General features: G+C 38.6%; 2 protein-coding genes across 3 annotated transcripts in view; one reads left to right on the forward strand and one right to left on the reverse strand.

The window, feature by feature from the left end:
* Positions 1-20,650, forward strand: part of SMARCAD1 (SWI/SNF-related, matrix-associated actin-dependent regulator of chromatin, subfamily a, containing DEAD/H box 1) — a 39,539-nt gene extending 18,889 nt beyond the window's left edge. The window contains exons 7-24 of the mRNA XM_027902419.1: positions 1,011-1,100; positions 1,732-1,813; positions 3,251-3,639; positions 8,001-8,203; positions 9,267-9,357; positions 10,518-10,617; positions 12,151-12,210; positions 12,414-12,489; positions 12,920-13,055; positions 13,691-13,828; positions 14,135-14,230; positions 15,086-15,203; positions 15,461-15,582; positions 16,723-16,911; positions 17,794-17,912; positions 18,817-18,999; positions 19,660-19,769; positions 20,082-20,650. Coding sequence (XP_027758220.1) covers positions 1,011-1,100; positions 1,732-1,813; positions 3,251-3,639; positions 8,001-8,203; positions 9,267-9,357; positions 10,518-10,617; positions 12,151-12,210; positions 12,414-12,489; positions 12,920-13,055; positions 13,691-13,828; positions 14,135-14,230; positions 15,086-15,203; positions 15,461-15,582; positions 16,723-16,911; positions 17,794-17,912; positions 18,817-18,999; positions 19,660-19,769; positions 20,082-20,143 — 2,364 coding nt within the window. The 3' untranslated portion in view covers positions 20,144-20,650. The remainder of the gene's footprint in view (positions 1-1,010; positions 1,101-1,731; positions 1,814-3,250; positions 3,640-8,000; positions 8,204-9,266; positions 9,358-10,517; positions 10,618-12,150; positions 12,211-12,413; positions 12,490-12,919; positions 13,056-13,690; positions 13,829-14,134; positions 14,231-15,085; positions 15,204-15,460; positions 15,583-16,722; positions 16,912-17,793; positions 17,913-18,816; positions 19,000-19,659; positions 19,770-20,081) is intronic.
* A 2,548-nt stretch (positions 20,651-23,198) lies between these two features.
* HPGDS (hematopoietic prostaglandin D synthase) overlaps positions 23,199-27,810 on the reverse strand; it is a 28,684-nt gene continuing 24,072 nt past the window's right edge. For both annotated transcript variants that reach the window (XM_027902420.1, XM_027902421.1), the window contains 3 exons: positions 27,516-27,625; positions 24,270-24,368; positions 23,199-23,655 (listed from right to left, as the gene is read on the reverse strand). In XM_027902420.1, coding sequence (XP_027758221.1) covers positions 23,491-23,655; positions 24,270-24,368; positions 27,516-27,625 — 374 coding nt within the window. In that variant the 3' untranslated portion in view covers positions 23,199-23,490. The remainder of the gene's footprint in view (positions 23,656-24,269; positions 24,369-27,515; positions 27,626-27,810) is intronic.

Here is a 27,810-nt window from a genome sequence, read left to right on the forward strand (position 1 = left end):
TTTCTGTTCTTAACAGTTTTATGACAATTAAAAGGGGAAGGATTGGAAAAAACAAATCCGGAACATGGGTTTTTAGAACTCATTATAGAGAACTATAGTGAGACAACTTTCAGGATGCTTTTCCTTTCTCTTGCTTTTGCCTGTAGTTCCTAAGACTAGAGCATACTTTGTAGCTGCACTCTTAATGGCATTGTAGGCTCACTGAGGAAAGGAATAATGTCCTCTCTTACCCAGAGTGCTTCTGAGTGATCTGGTCTGTGCTCTTTCAGGGAATAGCACCGTTCAGCAAAGTAAATATTGATCAAACCTGTTGGTGTATCTGCTGTAGATGAGTAGATCTGTAACCACTTTGCATTCAAAACTCTATGAAGAAACTTGTGTAGTTCTTTGTGGTGAATACAAAATGGAGCAGCTTGTGGCGTGTGGAAGTATTGGCACTTGTTTGTAAGAAACCTCCCGTTTTGCAGGCTGGTAGTAGCTGTTAGTGAAGCTATTGTTGATGAAAACTTTTGCCAGCTTTTGATGTGACTTCATGATGCTATGACATAATATTTTTGGATTTTTTTACCTGAAATCTCACTATAAACACACCATTTGACATGTTTGTAGGCTTTCATGTGTTAAATACTGCATACTTGGTAATCTAATCTATCAACTTTGCCATCTTCTGCTTTAAATATCATCCAGAATTACTAATAACTTCTGATTTTAGAGAAACACAAACTAGATAGTTCTAAATTATTTACATTTTTGTGTATAACCTGCACTGTGTGTGCTTATCAAGTAGAGAGCCAGTTTTTCATGACTGAAGGCAGTTTCTAGACATATGAAGTTTTTGGTCTTATTTTGATCATTAACTAGGTATGAGGAGTCATTTCAGCTTAAATTCATCTTAACTACTTTTGTCATTTAGAGCACCTCTTTAAGGATAGGCAATATTGATTAGGTTTTCTTGTGTTTCTATACTTGTAATTTATATTCAGCCTAACAGATTTCTTTTTTTAATGTAGCTTGATGACTCAGAACCCCAAAGACAATGGGAGAGGCAAGAGATGCTTGTGAAGAGGCTTCAAAAGATATTCCCTGGATTGGATAAGGAGGTGAGCTCCTGTTTCCTGATGGCACCTCAGGTTTTGACTTTGTAAGAAAATTGCAGCTATTGATAGGCCTAATGAAACAGTTCTTACACCAGCAGCACTCTTGCAAAGAGCCCAGGGTAGGAAAGCCTTTGCTGCTTTTGGAATATAACATGTCCTCAGCTGAGAGCAGTTGCATGTGGTTGGGACTATATGGAACTTCTTATCCTTCTTTTCTGGACCTGTGACAACCTGCTGTAGTCAAATTTGATGACCTTTTATAAGTATGCGTGGGGAAATTATCCCTCTCTCTGGCATGCATTCTTCCCCCCCACCTGGGACCACTAGATACATTGTGCACTTTGTATTACTTTAATACCTGATGATAGTCAGCAACTGGTGAGGGCCCTTCAATACTGTGCTTTAAATTGTTGGAAGCAAAGGATGTTTGTGTATTCTTACACTTTTCGAAAGTGGAGTGCAGCTCTGCCTACACTGAGTGTGTAAGGAGAAACTGAGGGGTTTTCTGCTTTGCATTTCCTTTATTTTGAATCATGTGACTTGCAGGGGTTTTCTTTGCCTAATGTTATTAGGCAGAGAAATTTAGCTTGTGCTTTTCTCACCACAATACAAAATATCTTATTTTTTTTACTAGGAATTGAGAGAAGCACTTGAGGAACATAACTGGGTGTATGATGAAGCACTGGAGGCCCTGACAATATTTGCAGATGATGAGGGTAAAGAAAGATTTATAATCCATTTTATTCCAAGACAAAACAGACTTGTGATGCAAATATTTTTTAATGTCCAGTGATGACAGTCCTGACATCACCGTGCCTGGAAACTTGCACTTACACTTGAAGTTAGTATTATGGGCAGGATAGGAGAAGGAAACTCAATTTTTCTGTATTTTGATCTTTTACTCTGTAAGTATAGATAAATGTCTTTGCCCTGCTAATACAGATATTCATAAAAAGTTGTGATTACCTAATGTATTTTGAAATGTGTCAAAGCTGACACCTGCCCCCTTCCTGCTTGTTTAAAAATAAGTTTGTTTTTTAAGTGGAGTAATTTGTAAATTACCGATTTCTGAATCAGTAACTGCAAATAACTGCATAGATGACAAGTGACGTGCCATTTTATCCTTTTAAAATATATTCTGGGAGAGAAAAATACTAGAAATAGGCCTTAAATTATACAACTCATTTGTAAATACCACTGCTTTAGATGTGGCAGGGAGCAAAAACAGTCATTCCAAGTAAATCTGCAAGTTAGAACTTAAATACTATTTAATGAGTTGAGTGCATTTCAGTGTGTAAGACAGCTGTCAGACATGTATGTGTTTTGCTGTATCAGCTATTTAAGTGTAGTTGGGGTAGGGCAGTGTTCTTTTTTGGAAGTGGAGAGAGCTGTCAGTATGCATGAAGTTGTCTCCTTACTGCTGCTTCTGAAGAGGTAGACATCAGGGTTGGAATCAACCAGCAGCAAGCTGGGATTGGGCAGATGAGAAACTTCAACTGCTCTCTTCCCATGAGGGAAGAAAAACCCAGACTAATCACTTCTGAAAACTACTTGCTCATGTTCAGTTAAATATGTTAAATAACTTCTGTCTTATTTTAAGACAGCAGGGTTATTTTGGTCAGCAATACCTCATTCTTTGAGTTTCCTTAACAAGTGTATGTTTTCATTGTCCCACCTCTAATACTGTACTACAATGCATTAATATTGAAAAAATATATAATTTTCATCATGAAAGAAGGCTTTTGTCAAATCAACAGAATTAATATCTCTGCAGTTGTGTGCAGTGTGACCAGTATCTTATCCTTGTGATACATCAGAGTTCTTAACTCTTTGCTCTTACTTCTAAAGCTCACAAATATTACATAACATTGGTCATCTGTATTTTAAGATAGTTGCTTAAAACCTTCTGCTAGTTGAGCATTATACAAATGAGTGTTGCTTATACTCACAGTTGGATCTACTGACATGTTTTATACAGACTTGCTTTTTTTTATAAAGACTTGCTTTTCTCTCAGTAACACCTGCTGTTGAGCTCTTGTGTATGAAATACTAGAATTGTGTCTTATAGGTTTTATATTGGAAGAACAGAGTGGGTTTTCATTCTCCCTTAACCAGTATGCATTGACTTGTTGCCTTTCATATTGCATGCACAGAAATGGGATTTTCTCTCAGAAGAAAAACTTCTAACTTGACCAAAGCCTCTACCAAGAGCACAAGTGACAAGAGCAAAGAGAAGACAAAGCAGAAACGTGAGAAAGAGCAGAATGGCTTTCAGAAAAAGGACAAAAGCAAAAGGAGCATTTGGAATACTGAAAGAGAAACACAGGGCTCGGAGGATGAGTCGGCTTCCGAAGACGGTGGTAGCTCCCTCGACGAGGACTACGGCGGCGGTGATGAAGTGATGGAGGATGGCTACAAAGTGAAAATCCTCAGCTTCCTGCAGGATGCTTCCCCGGGTGAACTGACTTTGATCCCCCAGTGTTCTCAGAAAAAGGCTCAGAAGATAATCGCGCTCCGGCCCTTTAACAGCTGGGAGGCTCTGGTAGGTCTGCATTCTTCTTTCCCTATCCCCAGCCTGCCTAGAGTCAAGGTGGCTTCAGCCTAGGGAGGCTTAGATGGGTGGCCTTATCCTGATTAGGCTAAAATGCTGTGTTCCTCCTAAGCCAATAGCATTTCAAATAGTGTCATATGACCTGATTTTGAATGAATTAAGGGGTGATTTTTGTGGAAAACTCAAGCTGATTGGCTGACATTACTGTCACTCACTCTGTAGCATAGAAAGTTGGTTGATTTCACTGCAGAAGAAGAAATTAGAGCTTTCACTTGGGAAGGAGTGTGTTTGCTAGCCTGTTCTGAGCTCTTGTGGCTGAAAACCGATGCAGGAGGGAAGAACGTGGCAGGACCTTTACTGCAGGCACTTGTATTGCAGCAGCAGCTTGCAGGGTAGCTCCATGATTGAAGGAGCCAGCATGGATATTTTCAGTTTCATGCAAGGACGGTTGCTCTCTTTTTCTTTTTTTTTTTAGTTTGATTTTTTTTTTTATAACCTACTACAGCTTAGTCTCTAGCATGGTTTTGCTGGCTAAGCAGTGCAGCCATTTTTAGTGGAGCGAGTTGCTCTGTTTTTATAAACAAAAAGATAAAGCATCAGAAGGCTAAACCACAATCCACCACAGAAGGGAAAGCAATACCTGTTGGTAAGTACCTTATCTACTGTCACTGGGATGTTACTTTCAAACGTTTTCCATAGTTTGTTTGTTGCCTTTGCATTTCATACAGTTCCAGTGAACTGCAAGACATCAGATGTGATAAGAGCAACGTCCTGGTAAGAAACCTGAAGTGCGTTAAGGCAGCTTGTCTGTATTTAATTATTTATTAAATTAATGGTTTGGATTTTAAAGCAGTAACTGTACACAGGCCCTCTTACAGAGTAACTGGTGTGTTTTATCGTCAGTATTTATTCTGAAACCTCCCCCACTGATGTATGCATGAAATTCTTCCATATGTGTAAAACAATAACATTTATTATTTGAAGGGCGAAATATTTTACCACAAAACAGCAAGAGATACTAAACAGATTTTTAAGGAAAACAAAATGATCTTTGTATGTTGTGTTACAAGGGGAGAGGGGGGAGACAAAAGGAGGATACTTGAAAAAAAGTACACGGTACAGGTATGCTGCAAAAGAAATCCGTTTTGCCCCAAGCCTTTGGCTTCTCACAGAACATCTGTCACACAGCTATTCCTTTCTAAACTTGTTGGATTTTGCCTGAACTTAATTCTTTGCAGAAATATTTGCTACAGGGCTGTTCTCCTGTTCTCTGTGTAAAAAAATTAACAGTAAAAAAAGCTGCATGGGCCTGTTTGTGTTCAAAATTTGTCTTTCATAAAGGTTGCTGCTGTCAGCAACCACATGTTTATGTAGCGTTGTGAATACTTGCCCAAAGTAGAAGTGGTTTGCAGCAGATTTTAGCAGATGTTTTGTATCAGTGTGAATTTAACTGTTTATAAAGATCCAGTAGCTCAGTAACCCAGCATTTTTCCTAGCAATTAATGAGTGGTTAGAGTAATGGAGAGAGCTGGTTCAGTTACAGCATTAAAGAAATTGGCTGAGTTTCAAGGTCTGCTTTTCTGTAATAGTATCTTTTGTAACACAGTGTAAAGCACTAGAAGTTATTATCACTTGTTCATTATTAGAATTAAGGAAGATATTAAGGCTCTCAGGCTGAGATTAAAACTAAAGCCTACTTATTTGTAAAATAAATGTTTTATTCCTGGAAGACAGAAGTTAGAATGTCTTTTTTTTTTTTCTAGACAACCTTTTTAAGTTAGACTAATTTTTTTTAATGGATTTAAATTATTTTCAAACCTGAGAAACTAATAAGAGCACTTCAAAATAATTATTCTTTGGAGCTGATAACTTAGACAAATGTTTAACTTGATCTAGTAACTCTTAAAATACAGAGAAAAAAATTTGTGTTCTGAGATTGCCTTTCTCAGTGCTCATCATATTCACAGCCTAAAATTGCACATTCCTTACTGAGGCAAAAGGTTTGGAGGGGTGGCTCCAGGTGCTTCTGCAAAGCCCAGGCATGGAGCTGAGACAGAAGAGGAAGGAGATGTGGTGGTCAAATGGGAAATCATGAGGAGCACCTCTGCTGCAGAAATAGGGGATTGGAACACAAGGAGAACAGACGGGGATCCAGGGCTAGACAAACTAAAGGGTGGTCATCAGAAAGCATGGCTGTGAGAGCCAGGAGAGGGAGGGTCAAGCACTGAGAATGTCGTTGACATTCTTCCACATGTGGAGGGCAGGGTGAAGCAAAGGTTCAGAACAGGCTCAGGACAGGGTGGATAGGAAAGGCCACCTCCCTGTGTCTTGATCTGATGTCATGTGTAGTTTTTGTGCAAGGGGACAGCGTTCAGTGATGGTTTTCTCTCTCGGTGCAGGAAACTGCTTAAAGTGGAACTGGAGTTGGTTGATCGAGGCTGAGGCTGACTTTCACCCTTAAGCAGTAAAGTGAAATCCTGCATCACCTGCAAGTGGTGTAAAGTAGGCCCAGGCAGAATGTGCTGGTGTGGCAGTTCAAAGTGTGCTGTGAGAGCTCATGGGTTCACTTGTCTGTGATGGTCTCACATTTTTGGGCCTCATTTGAAAAAAAAAAAAAAAAAAAAAAGTGAACTTGGGAAGCTGTTATAACCTCTAGTAAACCAAAGGCCACCCGTGGATTTGCTTCGTGTTCTGTACAACGGGGTAACACCCTGTGTTTCACATGCAAACCAGTGGCTAAAGTTTTTCTTGTTGCAACTTGGAGCTGCATGTTAATGTGCTGACATGAAACAATACAATTTCTGTTAGTAGCAGATGGCTTAATTCTCCCTACCTGTATTTATGGATTACAGGATTTCTAATCATGCTAACCAGAACTTTAGGCATCAAAACAAATCTTGGTATTTTGTAGTCACCTGTTAGAAACAGTGTTCTTTTTTTTGCTAAATAGAAGTGTCTATTTAGAAAACTTCTTTGCAGGTGTTTGACATGCGTTCTCCTTGTCCTGTGAGTGTAGCTAAACTTTCTGGGATTTGTTTAAAATGGAAAAAAACCAAAACACCTCCCCCTCAAACGGTAATTGCCTCACTCTGTTTCTCCTTTTTTTTTTTTTTTTTTTTTTATGAAAGCATTGTCTAGTTATACACTTCACCTTAAAAAACCTTGCTTTTACTCTGCAATGTGGCAATATTGATGAGCTACAAAATAGCTGTATCATGCAATCCCTTTTTTTATGGTAGGAATTCTTGGAGGACGTAAGTATCTGAAGTTTTGTGCTAAATTTTAACAGATCCCTGGTTTAAAATTCAAAAAAAATTGTTTGGAAATGACTTATCTTTTAATATAAGAATTCTTTAAATCCATTAATTAAAAATAGTCTGTCCTTTACAGTGAAATATGCATATATAAGCATGAAAATACTGTAAGTACAAATGTAATCCCAGTTACTGCAGAAATATTTTTATTAGTTGGTTTTACACTTTCTGCAAATGGCACGAAATGGTATTCAGGAGAAATTCATGGGCCTGGAGAGCATGTTTTGACACAACTTCCGGCTTCTTGGCTCTGACATGGAGAATTTCCATATTGTAGTGAAGATTTGAAGTTTAGAGGAAGAAAATAACAAGTAACTAGTGTGAACTGGAGGAAGCAAGTGGTGGAAGTAAGGCTTCTGTGTCTGTCAGTACTTGGTGACCACAGAAAACCCGGCATAGTTTAGGGAAACTTCTTATCCCCCCCACACACACTTTTTTTTTTTTCCAGTATGCCTAAGTCCAATCTGGATGTGCCCTTCATGCTAGAGTTAGAACTGAAAATGAATAATACTGAGCCCCACACAGGCTCCTAAAAAAATCCGATAACTTTCTTTATAGGTTCATTGGTCTGCCTTGGTGCCTATGTTATGCTTACATTTTATATCTTTAGTATGTAGTAGGGTGTGTGTAAAAGGACATCTAATAATATTCAGTGCATTTTTTCTTCCTTTTGCGGTTTTGTTCTGTTGCTGGGCCTTGGCCTTCAAAGCTTGCTTTATGCTAAATGTTACCTCCCCCTGAGGATTTTGAGTCTGATGCTCCTGTATTTTTCATTAGAAACTCTGCAGAGAATTTGAATCTTTTAGGATTTCAGGTTTTACAGAGCAGGGAGCTCTAATGATGACCTTCAGTGTGGATCCACAGTTTGCAGTGGGTAAAGCGTATAAGGAGTATTGGAAGTTTTGAGAGAAGATCTGGATTCTTTTGCTGTCTCCTACTTGAATTAATTACTGCCTGCAGTAATGGATTTTCACTGTAGCACTTTTGCTGCTGTTACCAGCGTTCATAGAATATTTTTTTTTTGTTATTATTTTGCAGTTTACAAAAATGACTAAGACTGCTGGTTTGTCAGAAGATATAGTGTGGAACTGCAAGATACTGCTGAAGGAGAGGGACGTGGTTTTAAAGCTCATGAATAAATGTGAAGACATTTCAAATAAACTGACAAAACAAGTAACCAGGATTACTGAAGATGGAGGTTGTGGATGGAACATAGAGCAACCCTCCATTCTGAATCGGAGGTATCTTTCCCTTTTTTATACTTACAAGGCTGTTGGACAGTAAGATGTACTTGAAGACCTTGTTTTACTTCCTCCAGTTTTTGATGGATGTAAAAGTCAACCGTGAGCAACGGGATCATGAGCTGTCAACTTACTTCAAATGAAAGCCCAAACAAACCTGCTTCTGTTGTAGGTGATCTTAGCAGTTTCAAAGATGCCAAATTGAAATGAATCTGAGCAAACTTGGAAGGTTTATCAGCTGGACAAAAGACCTTGGTCAGGAAGTTGAGCTATACAAAATAATCTGGAACATTTTATCCATTGGAAATGGCACCAGGGATGTGTTGGGGAAGGATTTATTTCAGAGAGGTAAATTGGTAAGAATCTCCAAATGGATAGGAATAAAGAGAGAACTTAGGAGGAATGGAAATGGATATGGTAGAAGGCATTATCCTAAGGATTAGGAAGCGTAGGGGTGAAGTGGGGACAAAGGTGCCAGAATATCAACTTGAATTAGACTGTTAGTGGTAAATAGCAAAAGAATTCTCAACTATGTGAAAATAAAACCTGAGAGGAAGGAACTGTCTGAGTGAGCTTGTCAGTGATGTTTCTCTGGCAAAAAGTTCTGAACTAGGTGGCTTGCTGTTGAGTGTGTTTCGTGGGTTGGGTGTCTTTGGGTTTTGCTTTGGTGCTGACACAGCCAGTAATTGTACAACAGAGCAAACTTACTGATGCAACTGCTAAATGCCACTTATTTATAGTGTATTTTTAAAATTAGCAGTTCTGTAACTACTTTTAGCTGGTTGTGCATCACTGATTTTAGAAAAGTATTTATTGTGTTACTCATTTTGATCATTTAAGATCTATGAAAATTCAGATAAACTCATTTTGGAAATGCTCTTTGTATTCAGGTGACTGATTAAATTAAATTTGTGTTTTTCACTACACAAGGAGACCTGGACTATTAAAATATAGGCAATGTAACATTTGCCATTCTGTGATTACCATAAGTGTAAAGTTGTGTTTCACGAGGAAACAAATAAAAGGTGGTATCAAGCTTGATTTTTTTTTTCTTTAATAACAGTTTGAAACTGAAGCCGTATCAGAAGATTGGTTTGAACTGGTTAGCACTGCTGTATAAACACAGATTGAATGGCATATTGGCTGATGAAATGGTAAGTGTGAAACTGATTACTTAAGAATCATTTAAAGTTTGCAAAAATGTACTTTGTTAAATTCTTTCCTTTCCTGAAAACTTCAAGCAGATTATAAGTAAGCTGTTTTCACTAATATAACTTAAATTGCAAACAGTTTCTCCAAAAGCTTAGAAGCTGCTGAGCTCTGAAAGTCAAAGGTGTAGCCTAAGATTCATGGCCACTGATAATTGCAAGTCACATGGTGTCTTCTAATACAATGGAAGCAGTTTCTGCCTTAAGAGATTGTTCTCAAACCATGCTTTTGATAGCTTCTTACACATAAATACAATTCACTCTACTTGTCCAACATTTAGTGCAGTGAGCCTCTATCTTCTACATTTTTCCACCAGTTTCAAAAGAGGTGGTTAACAATACAGGAAAAACTAAGTGCATAGAAACCTCTTCTGCTTTTCCAGAAGCAGCATTTTCACCATCTCATGGGTTGGAGATTCTGTTAAGGGCTGACACCACCAGTAGCTGTACAACAGAAAAACCTTAGTAATGCCACTGCTAAGGGTGTTGTCCTTTGCTTTTAATCGTGGCTGCTTTCATCTTGTGATGAACCTTGAATGAATGGATTGGTTTGCTGCACTATCAGTCTGTGTTTCTCAACTTCTGTGTGTTTCATGTTTGTAAGAATGTGCCTATTTTGTGATAGATAAGATAAATTTTTAAATGCTTGATACAGAAAACATGAAACTTAGTACTGGTGGAAATGTAGGCTTATCTTAAAGAAATACGATTGCCATATTAAATTCCATTTCAGATGTTGCTGGAATACCTTTTGTACAGCTGATGCAAATGGAAGTAAACGTTTTGTTTCCAAGTCATCATTTTTTTTCATTGGTTCAAATTTTTGAAGATGATTTGAGGGATGAACTTACTTACACTAAAATGAAAAACTTCATAAATGGAAAAGATGAGTTTTTGTTGCTCAAATATTGAGCTGAAATGGAGTTTGAGGTTTTACATAAGGAGGAATTGTCTTCTATGAAAGTGTGGTTAAGCAGAAAAAATTTTCTAAGCAGAATTCTAATCTTTACTGAGTCTGTGCTACACTGTAATTCACTTATGTGTACAAAATGCTATTATGTTCTACAGATTGTAAGTTTTGTTTAAATGGATCTGTCTTCTCTTAGGGCTTGGGAAAAACAATTCAAGCTATTGCATTTCTAGCTTATCTCTACCAAGAGGGCAATAGAGGTCCCCATTTGATAGTTGTGCCAGCTTCAACATTAGGTAAGTTCTAAGCTTCAAAAATATGTCTTTGTTAAAAAAAAAAAAAAAAAAACAAAAGAGGCAATCATTGACAGACTGAAGCAAAGATAATTTAGTGAAAGAAAACTTGATTTTCTTATGGTGATATTCAGCTCCTTAAGTAACTTGAATTGGAATGCAAACCATATTGAAGACATGCTTGATCTGAATTAATTAGACCTAGCATGGAATTTTTTTTGAATGATCTATGTGCTTTGCAAAAAATAAAGCTGCTTGTTAGAATTTGAACTTGTGTAGCAAAGTAATCATTTTACTTACCAAATATTGGCTGAAATTCCAACTCTTCAGGCTGTGCTTAGGGTCAGGTTTCATGACATTTGAAACATTTGGTGTCTTTTTTCCTCTTAGCTGCACAGCATCTGTCAAAGCAGATCAAAATCCTAAAATGATGAGGCTGACTATGTGTTGTGATTGTTTTATGGCCTCAGTTGAAAGTAGGAAGAATATGGTGGAATAAAATATGTCAGCAAAGCTGATGAGGTTGAGCAGAAACTGGTTCTTGATGGAGTTAAATTTGGTTTTGTTGAATGATTATAGAAAGGAGAAAGTAAAACTTGAATTTAGAAAGTAAATGCTGAGTTTAATATAAAATACTTATCTGGGCTTCAAAAATTTCTCTTAAAATATCAGAAAAGCTTCTGGTGTGTTCAGCTGCTGTTCAAAATTGCCATTTTTAGTATGCTTTCAGAGTCCATTAGAACATACTTTTTTATTCATAGCTCTTAAGCGTGCATATTGCTTAAAACCTGAGGTGTACATAAATATGTGAACAAAGGTGCTTTTGTGAAGTCAGCCTTAGAGACTCATGAATTGTAGTGGCAGGTTGGCCTAAGACTTCTGAGATGCCTGGGAAGTGCAGCTGGCAGCTTTCCTAACACTTTTCTGGAGGCATCTCCTCAGTCCTCTGATCTGGGTCCAGCCCATACCCAAGTGGCATTTACCTGAGTCCCCCTTCTGCTGTGGTTTGGGGTCAGAGGTGGTTGGTGTTGGCTCTCAAACAGCTTCCCCTCGGGCACAGCAGTTGCCCACAGCCTCTCTGCTGGCTGCACACCTGGAGCTGGGTCGGGTTGTCAGGCTCCCTCGCCTGCTCCCAGAGGCACTGTCTCTTCTGATGACACAATTCTGGAGGCAAGTACTGACAAATGAAGTGATTTGCTTTCTGAGGAATTAACTGTCTAGGGAACAAATCAAGCTGCAAAGTTAAGCATTGTGTTATTTTTATATGGTGGTTACAGATCATACAGGGTCTGTTTGTGTAGGAGTTTAAAGTGCAAGCTGGTTAAGCCAGAGTTACTGAAAGCCCAGTTGTGGGTTGTTCAGTTTCTTATATATTATCAGTTTTCTAATATTGAGACATAATGTTTCTTAAGCTTCAGGAGGATTTAAAGAGATTTGCTTTAAACTCAGATGTTTGTTTCAAGTCTGAGGTGTGAAGTTACATAAGACATAATAAGGTATAAATGACTTTATTTTTGTTTTACTGATGTCTTACAGATAACTGGATAAGAGAAGTTCATCTGTGGTGTCCTGAGCTGAATGTCCTTTTTTACTATGGTGAGGAATCCAATTTAGGAGTGAATCCAATGATACAGTTACTTGTGGTCAGCTGAAGAAAAGATGAATTGCTCATGGAAGCATTATTTTGAGACATTTGTTTAAATACACACATTTAATGATGAATGATTTCTGTGTACTATCTGTAATTTTTATATGTATATAAATTTATGTAACTGTAATTCTGTTTTGTCCTTTTGTAGGATCTCTAGAAGATAGGAAGCATCTCAGACTGGACATTATTAATAAAGTCATTGATTTCAATGTGATCGTAACTACGTAAGTGCAGTTATAAAACCACAAAAAAGTGAGATTTAGTGAGGTCCTGATGACCTCTAGTGGTACAGCAAAACAGACAGTTTTGGGATTTGGTTTTCAGGTCACGGTTAACTGGAGTTTTATTATTGTGTAAGATACTATGTCATAGATGCTTTAGATACTATCTGTACATGCTGACAGATACATCTTACATTGTAATAGATTTGCACAGCTTTTTGGAAAGTGTTACAGAGAGTGTTGGCTCATCAAGTACACTGTAATTATATGCCAGTAGTAAACTACCTTGCCTTATGGTTAGTTACTTCCAGACAGTTTCGCTGCCCCTCATGTATTCTCTCCACAACTCTTAGCAATTTTAGAGAATTTGATTTGATTGTGATAACAGTTTTAAAAAACAGACTTAAGTGCAAGTGATATCTTTCTCTGACAGATACAACTGTGCAATTAGTAGCTCAGAAGATCGAGGACTGTTCCGCAAGTTGAAACTTAACTATGCCATTTTTGATGAAGGTCATATGCTCAAGAACATGAGCTCTGTACGCTACCAGCACCTTATGACAATCAATGTAAGAGGTTTAGTTATTGTTGGGTTAGGGGAGACAACTCCTGGTTTTTCTGTTCTGTAGTTATGAGCAGAAGGGAAGTGGAATATTAACTGTCAAGTACATGTAGTACTTGTCCAATAGTAATAATACCTTTAAGATCACTTACTGCGACTTACTTTTTAAAATGTTTTCATCAATAGCCTTTTTAAGAAGCTGATCTTTAAGCAATAAAACTGTGGGTTTTACTTGCAATTCAAAACTTGTGCATAAGTACTGTATAGCATTAGAGAACTTAATATGGGAGCAACAATAAGCATAGTCATTAAGGAGGGGGAAAAAAAACAGCAAAAAAACCCTGCAACAAGAGCAACCAAAACAAAACGCTAACAGAACAATTGAGAAAATAAATCCAGGAAGGCTTTTTTTGGATTGTTTTAAATTTTTATGTGCGCAATTCCCCACAGATCTGGAAGCAGTTTTGTTGACTTAACAAGGAAATTATTCCATGAGATCCAAATATATAATAACTTTAAACAGTTATTATTTAGACCAAGCTCATTTTCTCACTTCTCCATAGCTGTGTTGTTTCTACCAATAGTAACTTTTAACCTGTTTGACCAATGTTTCTCGCCGTTCTTCCCACTTTGGACAAACAGGCCAAGAATCGCTTGCTGCTAACAGGGACTCCAGTTCAAAATAATCTGTTGGAGTTGATGTCCCTCTTGAATTTTGTCATGCCACATATGTTCAGCAGTAGCACGAGTGAAATTCGAAGGATGTTCTCTTCAAAAACAGTAAGTATCGTATATTCTCTTGTTGAAAATAACTTTTTTTTGCTAGCAGACTGGTTGCTGCATAACTTGTGTTTTATTGGTGTCTTACGGAAACAGGTAATGGGATTATGAAAATCTAGAAAATGAAACAATGGAATAAACCATTTAAAGTAAAATATGTCATAACAGGATATCTCAGAGTACTAATGGTCATGTTAAATATGTCTCTTCTGGCTGGGTTTTTCCATCAAGTTATAACAGTTAAGGTGGTGGTATCACAGCTGAAAACTTAACGCTATAGTTGAATTCTTGCAATATTTTCTTTAGAAGAGTGCTGAAGAACAAAGCATATATGAAAAGGAGAGAATTGCACATGCAAAGCAGATAATAAAACCATTCATCTTGAGAAGAGTAAAAGATGAGGTAATATTTTATCTTTAAAATAATGGTTTCATATTATCTAAAAGCCTGATAATCTTTGAGACCAGCAGCTTAATATAAGGTGAAATGTTTGGTAGTGCTAGTTTTAGCTGTTTATCTAGCAAGAGCAAGAAGCTTGAGCTATCTTTCAGGTTTTTGCAAGTAAAAATGTAACCTGGTGCAGCTTTGTATTTTGATGTTTGCTGTCTATTTAATGTTGAGAATTTCAGGAATGAAAGATCACCAAATAGTGTTTCGGTGCACTAAGTGAAAAGAAGTGGAAAGTCCTCCAGATCATGAAAATATTTGTGACTTTATAGTAATGGCATTTTAACTGAAGGGATTAAGGATTGAATGTACATGTATTTGTGTATGACTAGAAATGCGTGGTTTCTGTTATTTTGCCATCATCAAAAGATTTTTTTATTCAAAAATCCAAAACTTATTTAAATTCTTCTTTTTAGAATTGCATTTATAAAAGAAAGAGAAAATTTACTGATCTGAAAAAAAAAAAAAAAACGTTTATGTGAACTTGCAGACTTCAGTAGTCAGTGCCCTGAAGAGGGTAACCCTGATTAACAGGGAATTAGATTCTGGGTATTGCATCTAATATTATTTCATGCAGTGGAGTGTGCAGACCACGTTACTTGGTGTGGGGGTTGATGTATAATCCAAATCAAGGTTTGAGTATATCGAATTGCTGACAAAGTCAGTGAAGTTGCAACCGATGAAAGGAGTTGGGATGGGGAAAATAAGTAGCGTGGCTTAAAAGCAGGTTTGTAAGGTAGTACTGAATTACAGAATTACTGACTGTCCACAGCGGTACAGGTTTTATCTGGTATGATTTTGTTTTGTCAGGTCCTTAAACAACTACCTCCCAAGAAAGATCTCATTGAATTATGTGCCATGTCTGAGAAACAGGAACAACTTTATTTTGATCTCTTAAACAAGCTCAAGAAAACTATTAAAAGTAATGGTATGTAAGGGTCTTGTTTCCTTTTGGTGGATTTTTTTTCATGCTGAGAAATTTGTTGAGCGTGACTGCAAAGCCTTTCCTTTGTAGAAATGTCTAATTCTCATAAACTAACTATGTCCTTCTGTGAGATTTTCTGAAGTTCAGGAAATAGGTGCAATTTCAAATTCAGTTCTTAAGAATAAAGTTCTCCTGAGAGATAAAGATGAATCGGGCATCTATGTATTATTACAAAATATACCTTATTTCTTTGTTTACAGAGAAGAACTCTGATATGGGAAATGCAATGATGCAACTTAGAAAAATGGCTAATCACCCTCTCTTGCATCGTCAGTATTACACGACTGACAAGCTCAGGACCATGTCCACGCTTATGCTCAAGGTAAGGGGATGAGATTCAGGAGCAATCCTTTATTTCTCAGAATTTTTAATGCAACTTAAGTAAGCGTTGTTTTGTGGGTTGTGATTTGTTTGTTTTATTGTCAGTCCTCCGGTCAAAAGTATGTCTTTGCAAAAACTTAATTAAATGTTACCTCTTTCTATTTTTCTGCATCTAATCAAGCTCTGTTTGCGTTTAGCACTGATTTTTGTATCAGATATTAGGATGGAGAGAACAGTTGTGTGTCTACAGTCATCTCCTTTTCATTAGCTCCCCCTTAGCACCTCTTCCCTCCACCCCAAAATTTAAAGCCAAAGTGCTTAGGAAAAAAAAAATGTTGGGTGGACACTTGAGTTTAATAGTTTTCTGTGTAGCAAGAAAGCTAGGCTGTACACAACTAAAGTAAGGAAGGAATAAGTATGGAAGCGTGGAGAAATTTTTTTTTTTTTTGTGATGTGGCTGGAATTAATGCCTGAGGAGTTTGGGGAAAATTTTTGCTTCTTTCTAAAGTATGAAAAAAAAAATCTGAACATGCAGCTGGTTCTCTAAGAAAGCTGCAGCTGGCCTTGAATATTCTTCAGCTTTGTTTTCAGTGAAGCCAGACAAGGCTGGGGAGGAGGTAAGAAGTGACCTATTGGTTTATGAAGGATTTTTGACCCTTTTTATTCCTACTCATGCCATTGTACTCTCCAGATGTGGCTTTTCTTTTCCTCTTTCTTCCAGGCATGAAATCCCTCTACCCCAGCCTACATCTTGGGCTGGCCTTCCCGTGTCTTCTACCATCTGTCCAAGGATTGAACCTCCCTTTTAGGGAGTGTGTCTTCAGGGGAAAAGATCTGATAAAGGGGTAAAAGGTCATAGGGCTTGATGGGAGCTAGGTAATTGCTGTGGAGGTTGACCATATACTGCTTAGCTTTTTGTAGTAGAAATGCTTGTAAAAGCTAAAAGCTAGTGAAATAATGAACCTCTACTGTAAACCTGGGGTTGCAGAGTTCATCTTAATGTTCCTTGCATGAGCTGTTCTCTGGCATTTGTCCATGTCTAGGTGTGCTACTTTTTTTCTTTCAGAAATTCTGGATGTTCTTGTGTGGTGTTTTGTTCCTAATGCAATGTGTATTGCATTATTTCCCTTTTTGCTAACAGGAACCCACACATTGTGATGCTAACCCTGACCTTATCTTTGAAGATATGACAGTAATGACAGATTTTGAGCTTCATTTGCTTTGTAAACAATACTCTCACATCGGTGAATTCAAGTTAGACATGGATCAGATCTTGGATTCTGGAAAGTTTAGAGCACTGGAACACATTCTCTCTGACCTTAAAGAAAAGGTATTACAGATGGCTGAAACTTCTTTTCCTCTCTACTTAAAGAGTTGCTCTAAATAACTGGTTAAATTAACCTCTGTTAGCTGTATACACAACCCTTATGCTTTGCTGTGGTGTATTATGGTGGATTTAGTGCATGTGCAGAACAGTACTTACAGCTTTTAATGTGCAGTCCTGAGTATGCACGTCACTTTAGAGACAACTGAAAGAAGCTTTCCCACTTCTTGCAAGTTTCAGAATATTCATCCAAGTTATCAACATTTATCAATATTTGGGGTCTTGAGTAATTTTCACACCCCATAAACTTCACCTTCTTTTAGCAATTGAGTAAGACTGTATTGTGTTAGAATAATTATGTATGTGTAAAGCCCATGTAAAGGTTAAGAAGAGATCCCTGCTTGGAGTCCTGCCCTGAGATTCAAACAAGGTTATTTTACAAATAAGCATGTACGATGATGCTTCAGAGGGATCCTAAGTTTACACAAGTGTGCACTGTGTGTCTGACTCTTTCAGACAAAAGAGTGTTACTGCTCTAAACTATATGGAATATCATTTAAATTTAAGGTTTTGATGAAAAGAATTTGGTGTTTATGGATGGAGTGGATCTGTGATTAATGCATTTGATATGTGATTTGCTTGAGTCACCTAAGTACACAGTAAGTAAAATGTCCCTGCATTGACAAACATTGGTTTAAACAGTAGCGGAAATACTGGATATGATATCTTTGTGAAAGTCTGTCCTGACTTGATGAATTTCAGTTTAGTCTTTCAGTTTGGAAAATAGAGTTTCAGTGAAAGTCAAGTCACTTATTTGCACCAATAAAGAATTTCTGTAGTTCATAGCTGACATGTTTTAAAACTTTTGTTTTGCTTTGTCATTTCCAGGGTGATCGAGTTGTGTTGTTTAGCCAGTTTACTATGATGCTGGATATCTTGGAAGTTTTCCTAAAACACAGACAACATAGATATATCAGATTGGATGGAAAAACACAGATACCTGATCGGTATGTGGCTCTTTTTCCAAAGATGAAAAAGCGAATGCGTGTTTGGAGAAAGGGAGGTAACCTAAAACCCTTACTTTTCTTTTCCAATGTATAGAAATCTCTGATCACTGGGCATTGACTGTGGAAGGGCTTTAATGTTGGATTTCAGTTAACTTTAGCAGGGATGAGGCTGAAAGATGAGTTTTAGCTTGTCAGGTTACAGTCTTACCCGTTGAAATGGAAAGCTTGTATCTTCAGCAGTTCGTGGTGTGTTTGTGTGACAGTATGCCATAACCAAACCTTACATGTAGCTATTCCTTGCAAGTACAGTTTATTTCTGTTACAATAGCCAGATAAACCCCTTTGTTTCTCTAGGACAAATCATTTAGTCTGCCCTTACAGCTGAAAACGTTGCAACGGTTTTCTTGTATTTGAGCTGTGCATGTTTGTTGTCGCAGAAATTCTAAAAAAAAAAAAAAAAAAGGTATTTTAGATGTTTTTTTCCTTCATTTCAGGACAAGAATCAAATTTTTTTTGGTGCTACTTCCCTCTTACAGCTGATTTCTGTCACTGCCCTTGCATTTGCTACAGAAGACAGTCATGAAGCAAAACTCATCCCCTGCCTCCCCATTTGTTTCATGTGCTTCAGTTTTCCCATCCTCCAACTCTTTCTTTATGTTCTGTGATCATCAAAAATCTTTTTCCAAGCCTTTTTTCATTCCTTGCTATTGATCTGTCACTCGGTATGTTTCTTTGGTCACTGCTGAGGACTGTTGGTACCCTTTTCCCTTCTGCATAACATCTGTACTTTTGACATGCTGTGCAGTGTCACTGTCCTTTCATCATCCAAACTTCTGTATTCAATTCTGGAGCCAGCGCGGTGTTTTTTCCAAGACCTTGATGCATGGTGTCTTATGTTCTGCAGGATACATCTAATAGATCAGTTCAATACAGATATGGGAATATTTGTATTCCTTCTGTCAACCAAAGCTGGTGGCTTGGGAATTAATCTGACCTCAGCAAATGTCGTTATTCTTCATGACATTGATTGCAACCCATACAACGATAAGCAAGCAGAAGACCGATGCCACAGAGTAGGTCAGACAAGGTAAGACTCTTTTTAATTGTACTTGGGTTTTCTTGGAGGCAAACTCTCAAAGGAGGCTAAAAGGACAAAATTTTATGATTAAAAATTCCATTTCAAGCAGAGACTTGTGTAAACCAGCTCTGTGTTTTATGGCAGCTAGGAATTGTAATTGTCCTGCCAGACCAAACCTTATTTACATTCTTATCCTTTTTCTGGTTCTCTACAACTCAAATTCTCTAAAATTGTCAAATTTCTGGTACTGGGAACTGTTTCGAGGCAAATCTGAAGTCTTTGGGACTGTTTGGCCAAAATGTTCTCTTCAAGAGACTTCTAAGCTTTTACATGCCACCCTATCATAAGGAGTGAAACCTTAGAATGTGTTTAATAACAGGTATTTCAACTGTAATATGGAATTAGGGGAATTTGACTTGTTTGTATGAATGGAGATTTTTGTGACTGTCCAGACTCTTGCAAGTGGCTGAGTGCAGGAGAAAACTCATTTTCTGGCAGTACAGAGCACAGTTGTTCCAGAAAGAAAAACTAGGAGCTCTTTGTATTGCCCTTTCATTCATTTCCTCATCCTTGCTTTAAACCACTGCCAGCAAAGGCCTAGCATCCTTCCCCTTTGCACTGATCCAAAGAAAATATAAAAATGAATTTATCCTATTTTGTGGTTTTCAGAGAAGTAAAAGTCATAAAGCTAATCAGTAAGGGGACTATTGAAGAATCCATGCTCAAAATCAGCCAGCAGAAATTGAAGTTAGAACAGGATATGACTGCAGCGGATGCAGGTAGGTATCTTGCACATAATGATGTCCCTTTAAGTAAATTAGGGCTGCTGCAATATATTCTGAAAAAGAAGGTTCTTGATGCAGACAAACCTTTTGTTGTGGTTTTTTTTGTGTTAAACTAGAAAGATGTATTTGTGCTGATTATTGTTCAATTTGACATTAAGTGCCCTAGAAGTCTGACCCAGAAATCAGTGAAAAAGTCCTTTAAGCAGAGGATTTTTTTTTTTTTTTTTACAGTCTTGTGGAATGTAGATCTTTGTCTGTTTATGTGAAATATTTTAAGCTCCACTCATATTTGGTTTTATTCCTCAGGAGAAGAAGGAACCATTCCAGCAGATATAGCCACACTATTAAAAGCTTCGTTGGGTCTCTAAAATGTAAATATGTTGTGAAATTCAATGAAAGGTGATGATGTATCCCAAGGACTCTTACATTACTGATGACCAGGAGTTTTATGAACATTTATAACTTTTTATAATTTCTTTATTGTATTCCTCATGGTGTTGAAACTTTTTAACACTGATAGCATTCCTAGGATGCTTAAAAACATAAATGGCCCAAATGTGCCAACAAGAGATAGTGAATAAACATTATTTTACAGATCACTTTTCAAAATGGGGACCTAAATAGTAATTGTTTTAACCGATCTGCTACTGCTTAAGATTTGTCAGTATTTTTGTAATTATTTCTACCTCCAAATATAAATATATATATATATAAAAACTGTCTGTTTCACTGGATTCTGAGTGTAGATTTTTTTTATATGTGCCTTATTTGACAATGCTCGAGTCTGTTTGTTTCTGCTTGTTTGGGTTCATTTGATGTACCGTATTGGTTTTGTATCAACCTGTTCCAATAAAATTCTGTAGATTGACAAAATATTTTCATGGTTGTGATTATTTGAGGCAGGTGGGGGGTGATAACTTGCATGTTATAAATGAAATAGGCAGCTTTTAAGCTTGCTGAAATGTTCCATTTGAACTGACTTGGCTTTATCCAGCAGTAGTTAATTACTGATTTTTCATTATACTCTAATCACAGTGGTGTTAGTATGTTGATTGTATAAACAGAATTCTTGCCAATTGGAACTTTCCAAATTGTAATTTTTTTGTCAATCCTTGTTGTAGATAAATGATCTGCATTCTGACAATGAAGTGCTCTAAATACAAAGTTTGTCTTGCTCTCTTCTTGACATTTCAATGAATTTTGAGTTCATCTCGGTGAAATGAAGAGCCTCAGGGGGTATCAGTGGTGAAGTGTGCCTCCACCTGAAGTTTATAATCTGCTGGGAAGAATGTGATCTGAGGAGGTAGGAGAGGAAGATGTCCATTTCCATGGACAGAAATATTTTTTTTGAGTTTTTTTTGAACTTGAGTGGTTGAATCAGACTGCTGCTTTTTAAAAAGCCATGGGGGAAGGCAAAGTATGGTGGAGTTCTTATTGCCCCTGCCCTGTGGCAGAGCCTCAGCTGCTGTATGGTCTGTGCAGAGTTCAGCAAATCTGTACCAGGCTGAAGCACTCTGAGCATTGTGTCTGAGAATTCACTCTGGTTTGCAGTAGGGCTTTGATAGTTTGTTACCCCTTTGCTAGACCTGGTTGCCACAGTCAAAAGACACTTGTTTGATCTTTTAAAGGAACTTAAACATGTTATGTGAAGAAGGAGGGAAGAGGAGCTAGAGTCCATCATTTCTCAGTATTTCAGCCTGTCTGTGAGTTGGGCATGCTTTTTTTTGTTTCTTTTTTTGGTCAAGGCTGTTAGTATTTTTGTGGGTATTTTGTGGGTGGTTTTGGTCAACTGTGCATTATTTCTGCAAATTCAAAATGGATGGAAGATTAAATCCCTCAAAATTTTTTCAAAGTTTGAACTAAACTGCTTGGGTTTTCCTAGAAATACTCTGTGCTGTGCTGTATGTTCCAAAATGCACAGCTGAAACAGAGTGAAGAAATACTTTATTATATGATGGGAAAGGGAGATGAGTAAGAATCCGTTTATTTGCCATGTTCCTATAATTCCACTGCTTCTCTTGGACTAAATAGTGGGATTTAACAGACAACCACAGGTGTTTAATGCTACAGTTAATGAGGTTGCCTGTTTCAGTTGAGCAGATGCTAACTCAGCTCTTAGCCCACTGTGTTTGCATATTCTCACCAGTTTGGTTCGGATGTGAATTGAAACAAAATCCCTGCCCTGTAGGGTGGTTTATGTGGTGTTTTGGATGTGTATAGAATCCATTAATATAGTCTGGCTGAGCAGTGGGTACTTCACAATGAATCGTATCCTTAGACCCCCCAGGATCAATATCTGTCCTAAAGTTCTGTGATGCTCCTATGTGGTTCTGCCTTTTTTAATTTATTGTAACTATTTCTACCTTGTTTAATTTAGGGTCTCAAGAGATTGTAGAGTCACCATCCTTGGAGATAATCAAAAGCTGTCTGGATGCAATCCTACGCAGCTGGCTCGAGGTGGCCCTGCTTGAGCAGCGGTTTGGACCAGGTGACCTCCAGTGGTCTCTTCAACCTCAGCCATTGTATGACTCTGTGTCTCTGATTGGGAAAGATATACAGAGGGGGAAAAACAAAAAACACCATGATCTGAAGTCAGTTGCTGAAGAACAGAGGTGATGGGAGCTGAAGAAGGATAAATCTGTAAAAGAGCCAGAACAAAGTGTGCAAGGAATTGCAGAGCAGGTGAAGATACCACATTGGAATGAGCTAAAGATTGGTTCTTGCTTTCTGTTCCTCCAATACCTTACCTCTCTCTGAACTGTTAGTGATTGGTTGGTGTCACTCATGATTCAATGAAATAATTCTAGTGGTGGGAGGGAAACGCAAGCGTGAAGGGAAATACTTTCGCAGCAGTGGCCATTTCCAGCCCAGAGGATTGCCCAGATTTGTTGTGCTGTATCTGCTTGTATCACACAATGTAGTCCTCGTGCAAGCACTTGTCTCCCCTTGAGTTGGTGTAAACTGCTTGCACTTACAACCATTCACATCGCCAGGACTTCCACCTACCTTTTTCTTAGTCCTGGAAGAATGACCTCTTTGTTTGTTCTAAACCTGGTTGCCACCACCAACCCCCAATTTGTGTCTCCTACTGAATCTCCTACAGTATCTCCTTACTGAAAGAGATACTGAGCTGTTGATGTTGCAGCTGGTGTGCTTACAGAAAACTGGTGCTGGTGTGGGCGCCATCTCTGCTTTTCTGCTTTGTTTTGGAGGTTTTGGGTTTGTTTTTTTCAGTGGCAGAGCATAAACTTCAAGCTTCTCAAACACTTCCTATAGTCTCTTGAATTTTATTGACCAAGTGGGTCTTTTTTTTTTTTTTTTCCTTAGTGTCCATAGCCTTCCCAGTCATTTACCCTCACTATTTAACCTGTTTTCCTCTGGATTGAAAGGCTGCAATAGGCAAAATATTGTTGAGATTGCGCCTCTCCAGGAAGGTTTATTCATCCCTTCTCCATTTGAGAGTGCTAAAACATTAATTGGTTTGATCAAACACTGTATTAGTAGACAGGGAATGTAATTGGAACCACACCTCTTCAAAACAGTATTTATTACTCTACCAAATCAGTATTTTAAATTCTTTCCTAGAAAAAGTGGTAGGTTTTGATTTGATGCAGTGTACCCATCTGAAGTTAACATGAATGATTTTGAAGTTAATAACTTAGGATGCTAGTCACATTGAAAACTAAACATGCATATGTTTTTCTGAACAGCTGATCTACATTACACTCTTCGGTCTTTTCTGGATCCAGGCTGCAATAGCTGGAAGTGCTTGCACTCTCTCTTTGAGAGCCAAAAGCCTGGGGTATTTGTCTACCAGGTCAGGTTTACAGGACAGAAGTGTTGTGCTGCACACATCCCAGTAGAAATCGGCCCATGTTACCTAGTGAAAGTAGAAGAAAAAGCAGTAAATTTTAGTTGGTTATCTCAAAACCTGGAACTACTAATATTCCCAAAAAACTGCAGAAATGAAGCATGAATTTATCTATTTTGTGTAAGTTGTTATTTTGTTTTTTTTTTCTGAAGCCCATCATTACAGAGCAGTAATTAGATTGCAATGCAAGGCTTGACTTCAGTAAATATTGGTTAAAATAAAACCCTTGCTACAAATATTACTTGTATTACAAGATTAGTCTTTCCTGCTGAAACTGTGCTGCAGAAAAGTGTTTGAAACAGTTTTGGGTAAAAAAGGATATTGTATTCTTATAGAGGTTTTTTTCATATTACCTTATAAATTCATCAGTGGTTATAAGTGGAATGAGCTCCTATTCACTAGTAGAGGGGCATTTAAAATGTTTTGTGCCAACGTACTTATGAATTGGTTTATAAAATGCAAATCCTAGTCCTGGATAACCTCACTTTTCCAATGGTATTGTGTATTGGTAAGAATAAAGAGCTAAAAGTGTGGGAGAGCTGTTTCATGGGCTGGCATGAAACAGAAATTCAGTTACTTTCTGGCAACCTGATTGGAATGGGAGAAACAAAAATTATACTTACAGAATTCCCTACCAGCCAGTTTTTGTCCCCTAAGAAAATATCCAAATCTTTCAGTAACTCAGGTGCTTTGTTGGTGAGGATGTCATCAAATGCTTTTTTCTGGAGGAAGAACGAAACACAGAGATGCAAACCAATGTGTAAGGACAGCAGCTGGAAAAACTGAATTTTTGGTGGTGGGAGGAGGGGGGTTATTTGTGAAAAAGGAAGCTGAAATGTGAAAGATTAAAGTTGGATGCCCAGAAAATGGCATTCATGGCTCACTGAGCCATGACTTAGAGCCTATTGCTCCCTAATGAAAACCTCAGAGCTCCTCAATGCCGAGACATGATGTCTGAGGGGATGCTGCTCCTTTTTTCGTGCTAACAGTCACCCAGCCATGGCAAGGCAGGAGCCCTACCACAGATTTGGGAAGAATCCAGCTGCAAAATATATTCCCAATGTATTACAGTCATTTTTGGGGGGACTCTTGAATGTCATGTTTTCTAGTGTACAGAGCTTCAAATTTCCAGAATTCCTTAAGCTCAGTCTTTCCATCCTGTCAGTCAGATGCTGATCAGTTAGTTATATGTCCTTACCAGCCCATCTCATGTGAGGTGTGGAATCTGGGTTTTGAGCTTTTGCTGGGGTTAATCTTGGAACTTTGAAGCTCAGGTTATTCTGCGCTTTTTTTTTTTTTTTTTTGTCTCTGCAACAATAAAATTTGAGGTGGCTAGCATGTTTCTAAAGGAGGAAGTATGGATCAAAGGACTCAGGCCTTAGTATGTGCACGTTAATGGCTGAAGCATGAGGTTATGTATGATGGTGATTCTCTGCTTGCTGTTTCACCATAGCAGAAAGTTTTAAGGCTGCTTTTAAAGGGTTACACTGTTTCTTTTGGAGAGGGAAACTGTTTCTGGTTTTTTCTTCTAACTTGCAGGGAAACCAGCGCAGACTGTTGTGGTCATCTGGTCAACCCATGTGGCGCATTTTGTGCAGTTGATGTGCTTGGCCGAATTTTGGAGGAACATACTTGAGCTTGATTAAATAAGGACTGGTGTACAGGAATGAAATTATTTCTACAACTTTGAAATTCAGGTTAATGAAAAAAAAAAAAAAAGAATAAAATTTAGAAGAGGCAGAAACCTAAATGCAGGCTGAAATAAAAATGGTGTTTCTACAGACACCAGTGAAAATTCGACATAATTTTCTGCTGTCTGTTAAGAACTTAGTAACTGGATGAGATGGCTACAAATATCACCCGCAAGTTTGCAGTCCAGAAATCTCATATCCATAGCCTGTGCTGCAGTACTTCCTTTCTTTTAGGTAAGTCATCCCCCACCCCACAAAGAAAATCCCAAACTGTTATGTGATCATGGTGGTAATAACCTCCCCCAACTACAGGAGTACACAGTCAAGCCATGAAGCTGGTGAGGACAAGACCAGGATCCCCCTTCTGGAATGGCACAACCTTTTCGTCTCAGCCCTGGAGCTCCACAGTGGTGCGTGACAAAGCTGTGGCAATGCCAGCTGTGTTTTTGGGGAATGTAAGGTGAAGGGAGGCTGTGTCTGGAACCAAGGGAGCTTCCATGGGCAGCTTCCACCTCTGCTCCCTATACCTTGCTTTAGTTTCTCTTTGCTACTGTTTAGATAGCATAGCACATCCTTTCACCTTTCTCTGAGGGATTTGTGTTCCTGTAATCACTTGTCAGGGCTGGGGAGGTGTTCTGACTTTAGTATGGGTAAATGACTTAAATCTGGCCTGGTGAGGCCATGAGACGCCACTTCTGCCACAAGGTGGTGGCAGTGGACCCGGGAAGAGAGAGGGAGAACAGCCGACAGGGAGAAGAATGTTGGGAGAGTCCGGCAAAGTAAATTTCTTGATCATCCTTGGCCCCAGCACACAACCTTGCGTGTATACGTGCAGACGGGCAGACTGGTTGCCTGCCAACTCTCTTCCTGTTTAAATTAATCACTGGTGACATGATCTGGGCCTTTGTTTTGGAGAAGTGCTTGAGTACAAGCTGGGACACACGCAGGCATTACCAAAGGCGTTTCCCTGTGGAGGAGGAGTAGTGCTGCTTCTGCACTAGCAGATCAGCAATAATGTGACTGTTCCAAAATGATTAAAATTCATGCATCATTTTATCCTGTCCAAAGTAGGAAACTTCAGGAAATCCCTACGAAATGTAAGTAATTCATGCTGTTAAATACTTAACCCCCAAATACACTTTCAGATTTTCCCATACAAGATTTCAGAGCTCTTTCATATTTTTTTATGTATTTATTAATTATTGCTTTAGGGCAACATTATATGCTCTGTGGTTTCTGCAATACAACACCCTGGTTGATCTGAAATGTTACCTTTGAGTAAATGGAAGGTGGCTGCACTGGTAGGTAGTTCACAGTGAGACCTGTTGTTACACTACCACTTGCCTGAAAGAGTCAGATCATCTGTTTGGGTCAGAGCTGTGTGGAGCCACTGTAACATCTGGGTTGACTCATCCATCACCCTCTTCCCGCAGCAGCTGATCTGCATTCTTGCATTTGGAGTTCTGGTGAGAGGCACTGAACTGATGCCAAAAAAAGCCCCAAATGCTGTAGGGCCATGCCCATGACTGTGTGTTAACCTGGTGTCAGTATTTGCAGGAGCACCCCCAAGGACTCAGATGGGCCGTGGCAGTCAGAAGAGGATGGCTGCAGTGACAGTGAAGGATGTGCCACCTCCCTGTTAAGGAATGCCCTCTCTGCTATGCTGTTCTGGACATTGAAAAGCAGTTGTCGTGGCAGCTGATGTTATTGAAAACTCATACTGATTGAAAACCAGGATGATATCTTTCAGCACTTCTGCATTTTGATGGGATGAGGCTGTGAGTTAGCACAAGAGAAAGATTTGAGCCTAGGTGTTTTGCGACAAGAGCGAGGCATTGCACAGTGCCAGCAGGAGTGGAAGTGTCCTGTCTTTCCCCTTTTGAAGAGTAGTTTGATGTACACACATATGGCATCCTTGATTCAAGGGGAACCAGTGAGAGGCAGGTCACGATGGCCTCCTTTCCCACCAAGAGTGGAAAAAATTACGTGAGATAGGACAGGGAGGAGAGCAGGCAGCTTTGTCTGTGTTAGCCTTTAGGAGGAACCAGGGAGCTCCTCCAGCTCAGCTTTGCTGAGGTGAGGCGATGGACCCGGTGGCTGACACGCCTCAGTGTCTCCAGAGGAGATGATCAGTCATGGCTTATGTACTGTATTTGCTTAAATTAGTGATTCTCTTACTCTCACGTCCTGGTTTTTCTCTGCCCAAGGGAACAGTGTCATGAAGTCATCTATGGTGTCCACAATGGCATCAACTAGTGCCTGTTCCACAGGCGTCTGACCTGCCAGACCTGTGGGAAGCAAGCATATAAACGGAGGTTAGAGACAGCGTCAGCAGGAACTTTTAATACCCCAAAGGTAAACTCTGAATATTTTCATAAAAATACCTGCTCTCCAAGACTTTTTTTTGATGCTAACAACATGGATCTGACTCTTTGCATCCAGATGCAATCTCATCTGCCTTTGCTTTTTTCCT

This window comes from Empidonax traillii, unplaced genomic scaffold (assembly GCF_003031625.1).
Source record: "Empidonax traillii isolate 1590-97213 ecotype Southwest subspecies unplaced genomic scaffold, ASM303162v1 scaffold872:size346822, whole genome shotgun sequence".
Lineage (NCBI taxonomy): Eukaryota > Metazoa > Chordata > Aves > Passeriformes > Tyrannidae > Empidonax > Empidonax traillii.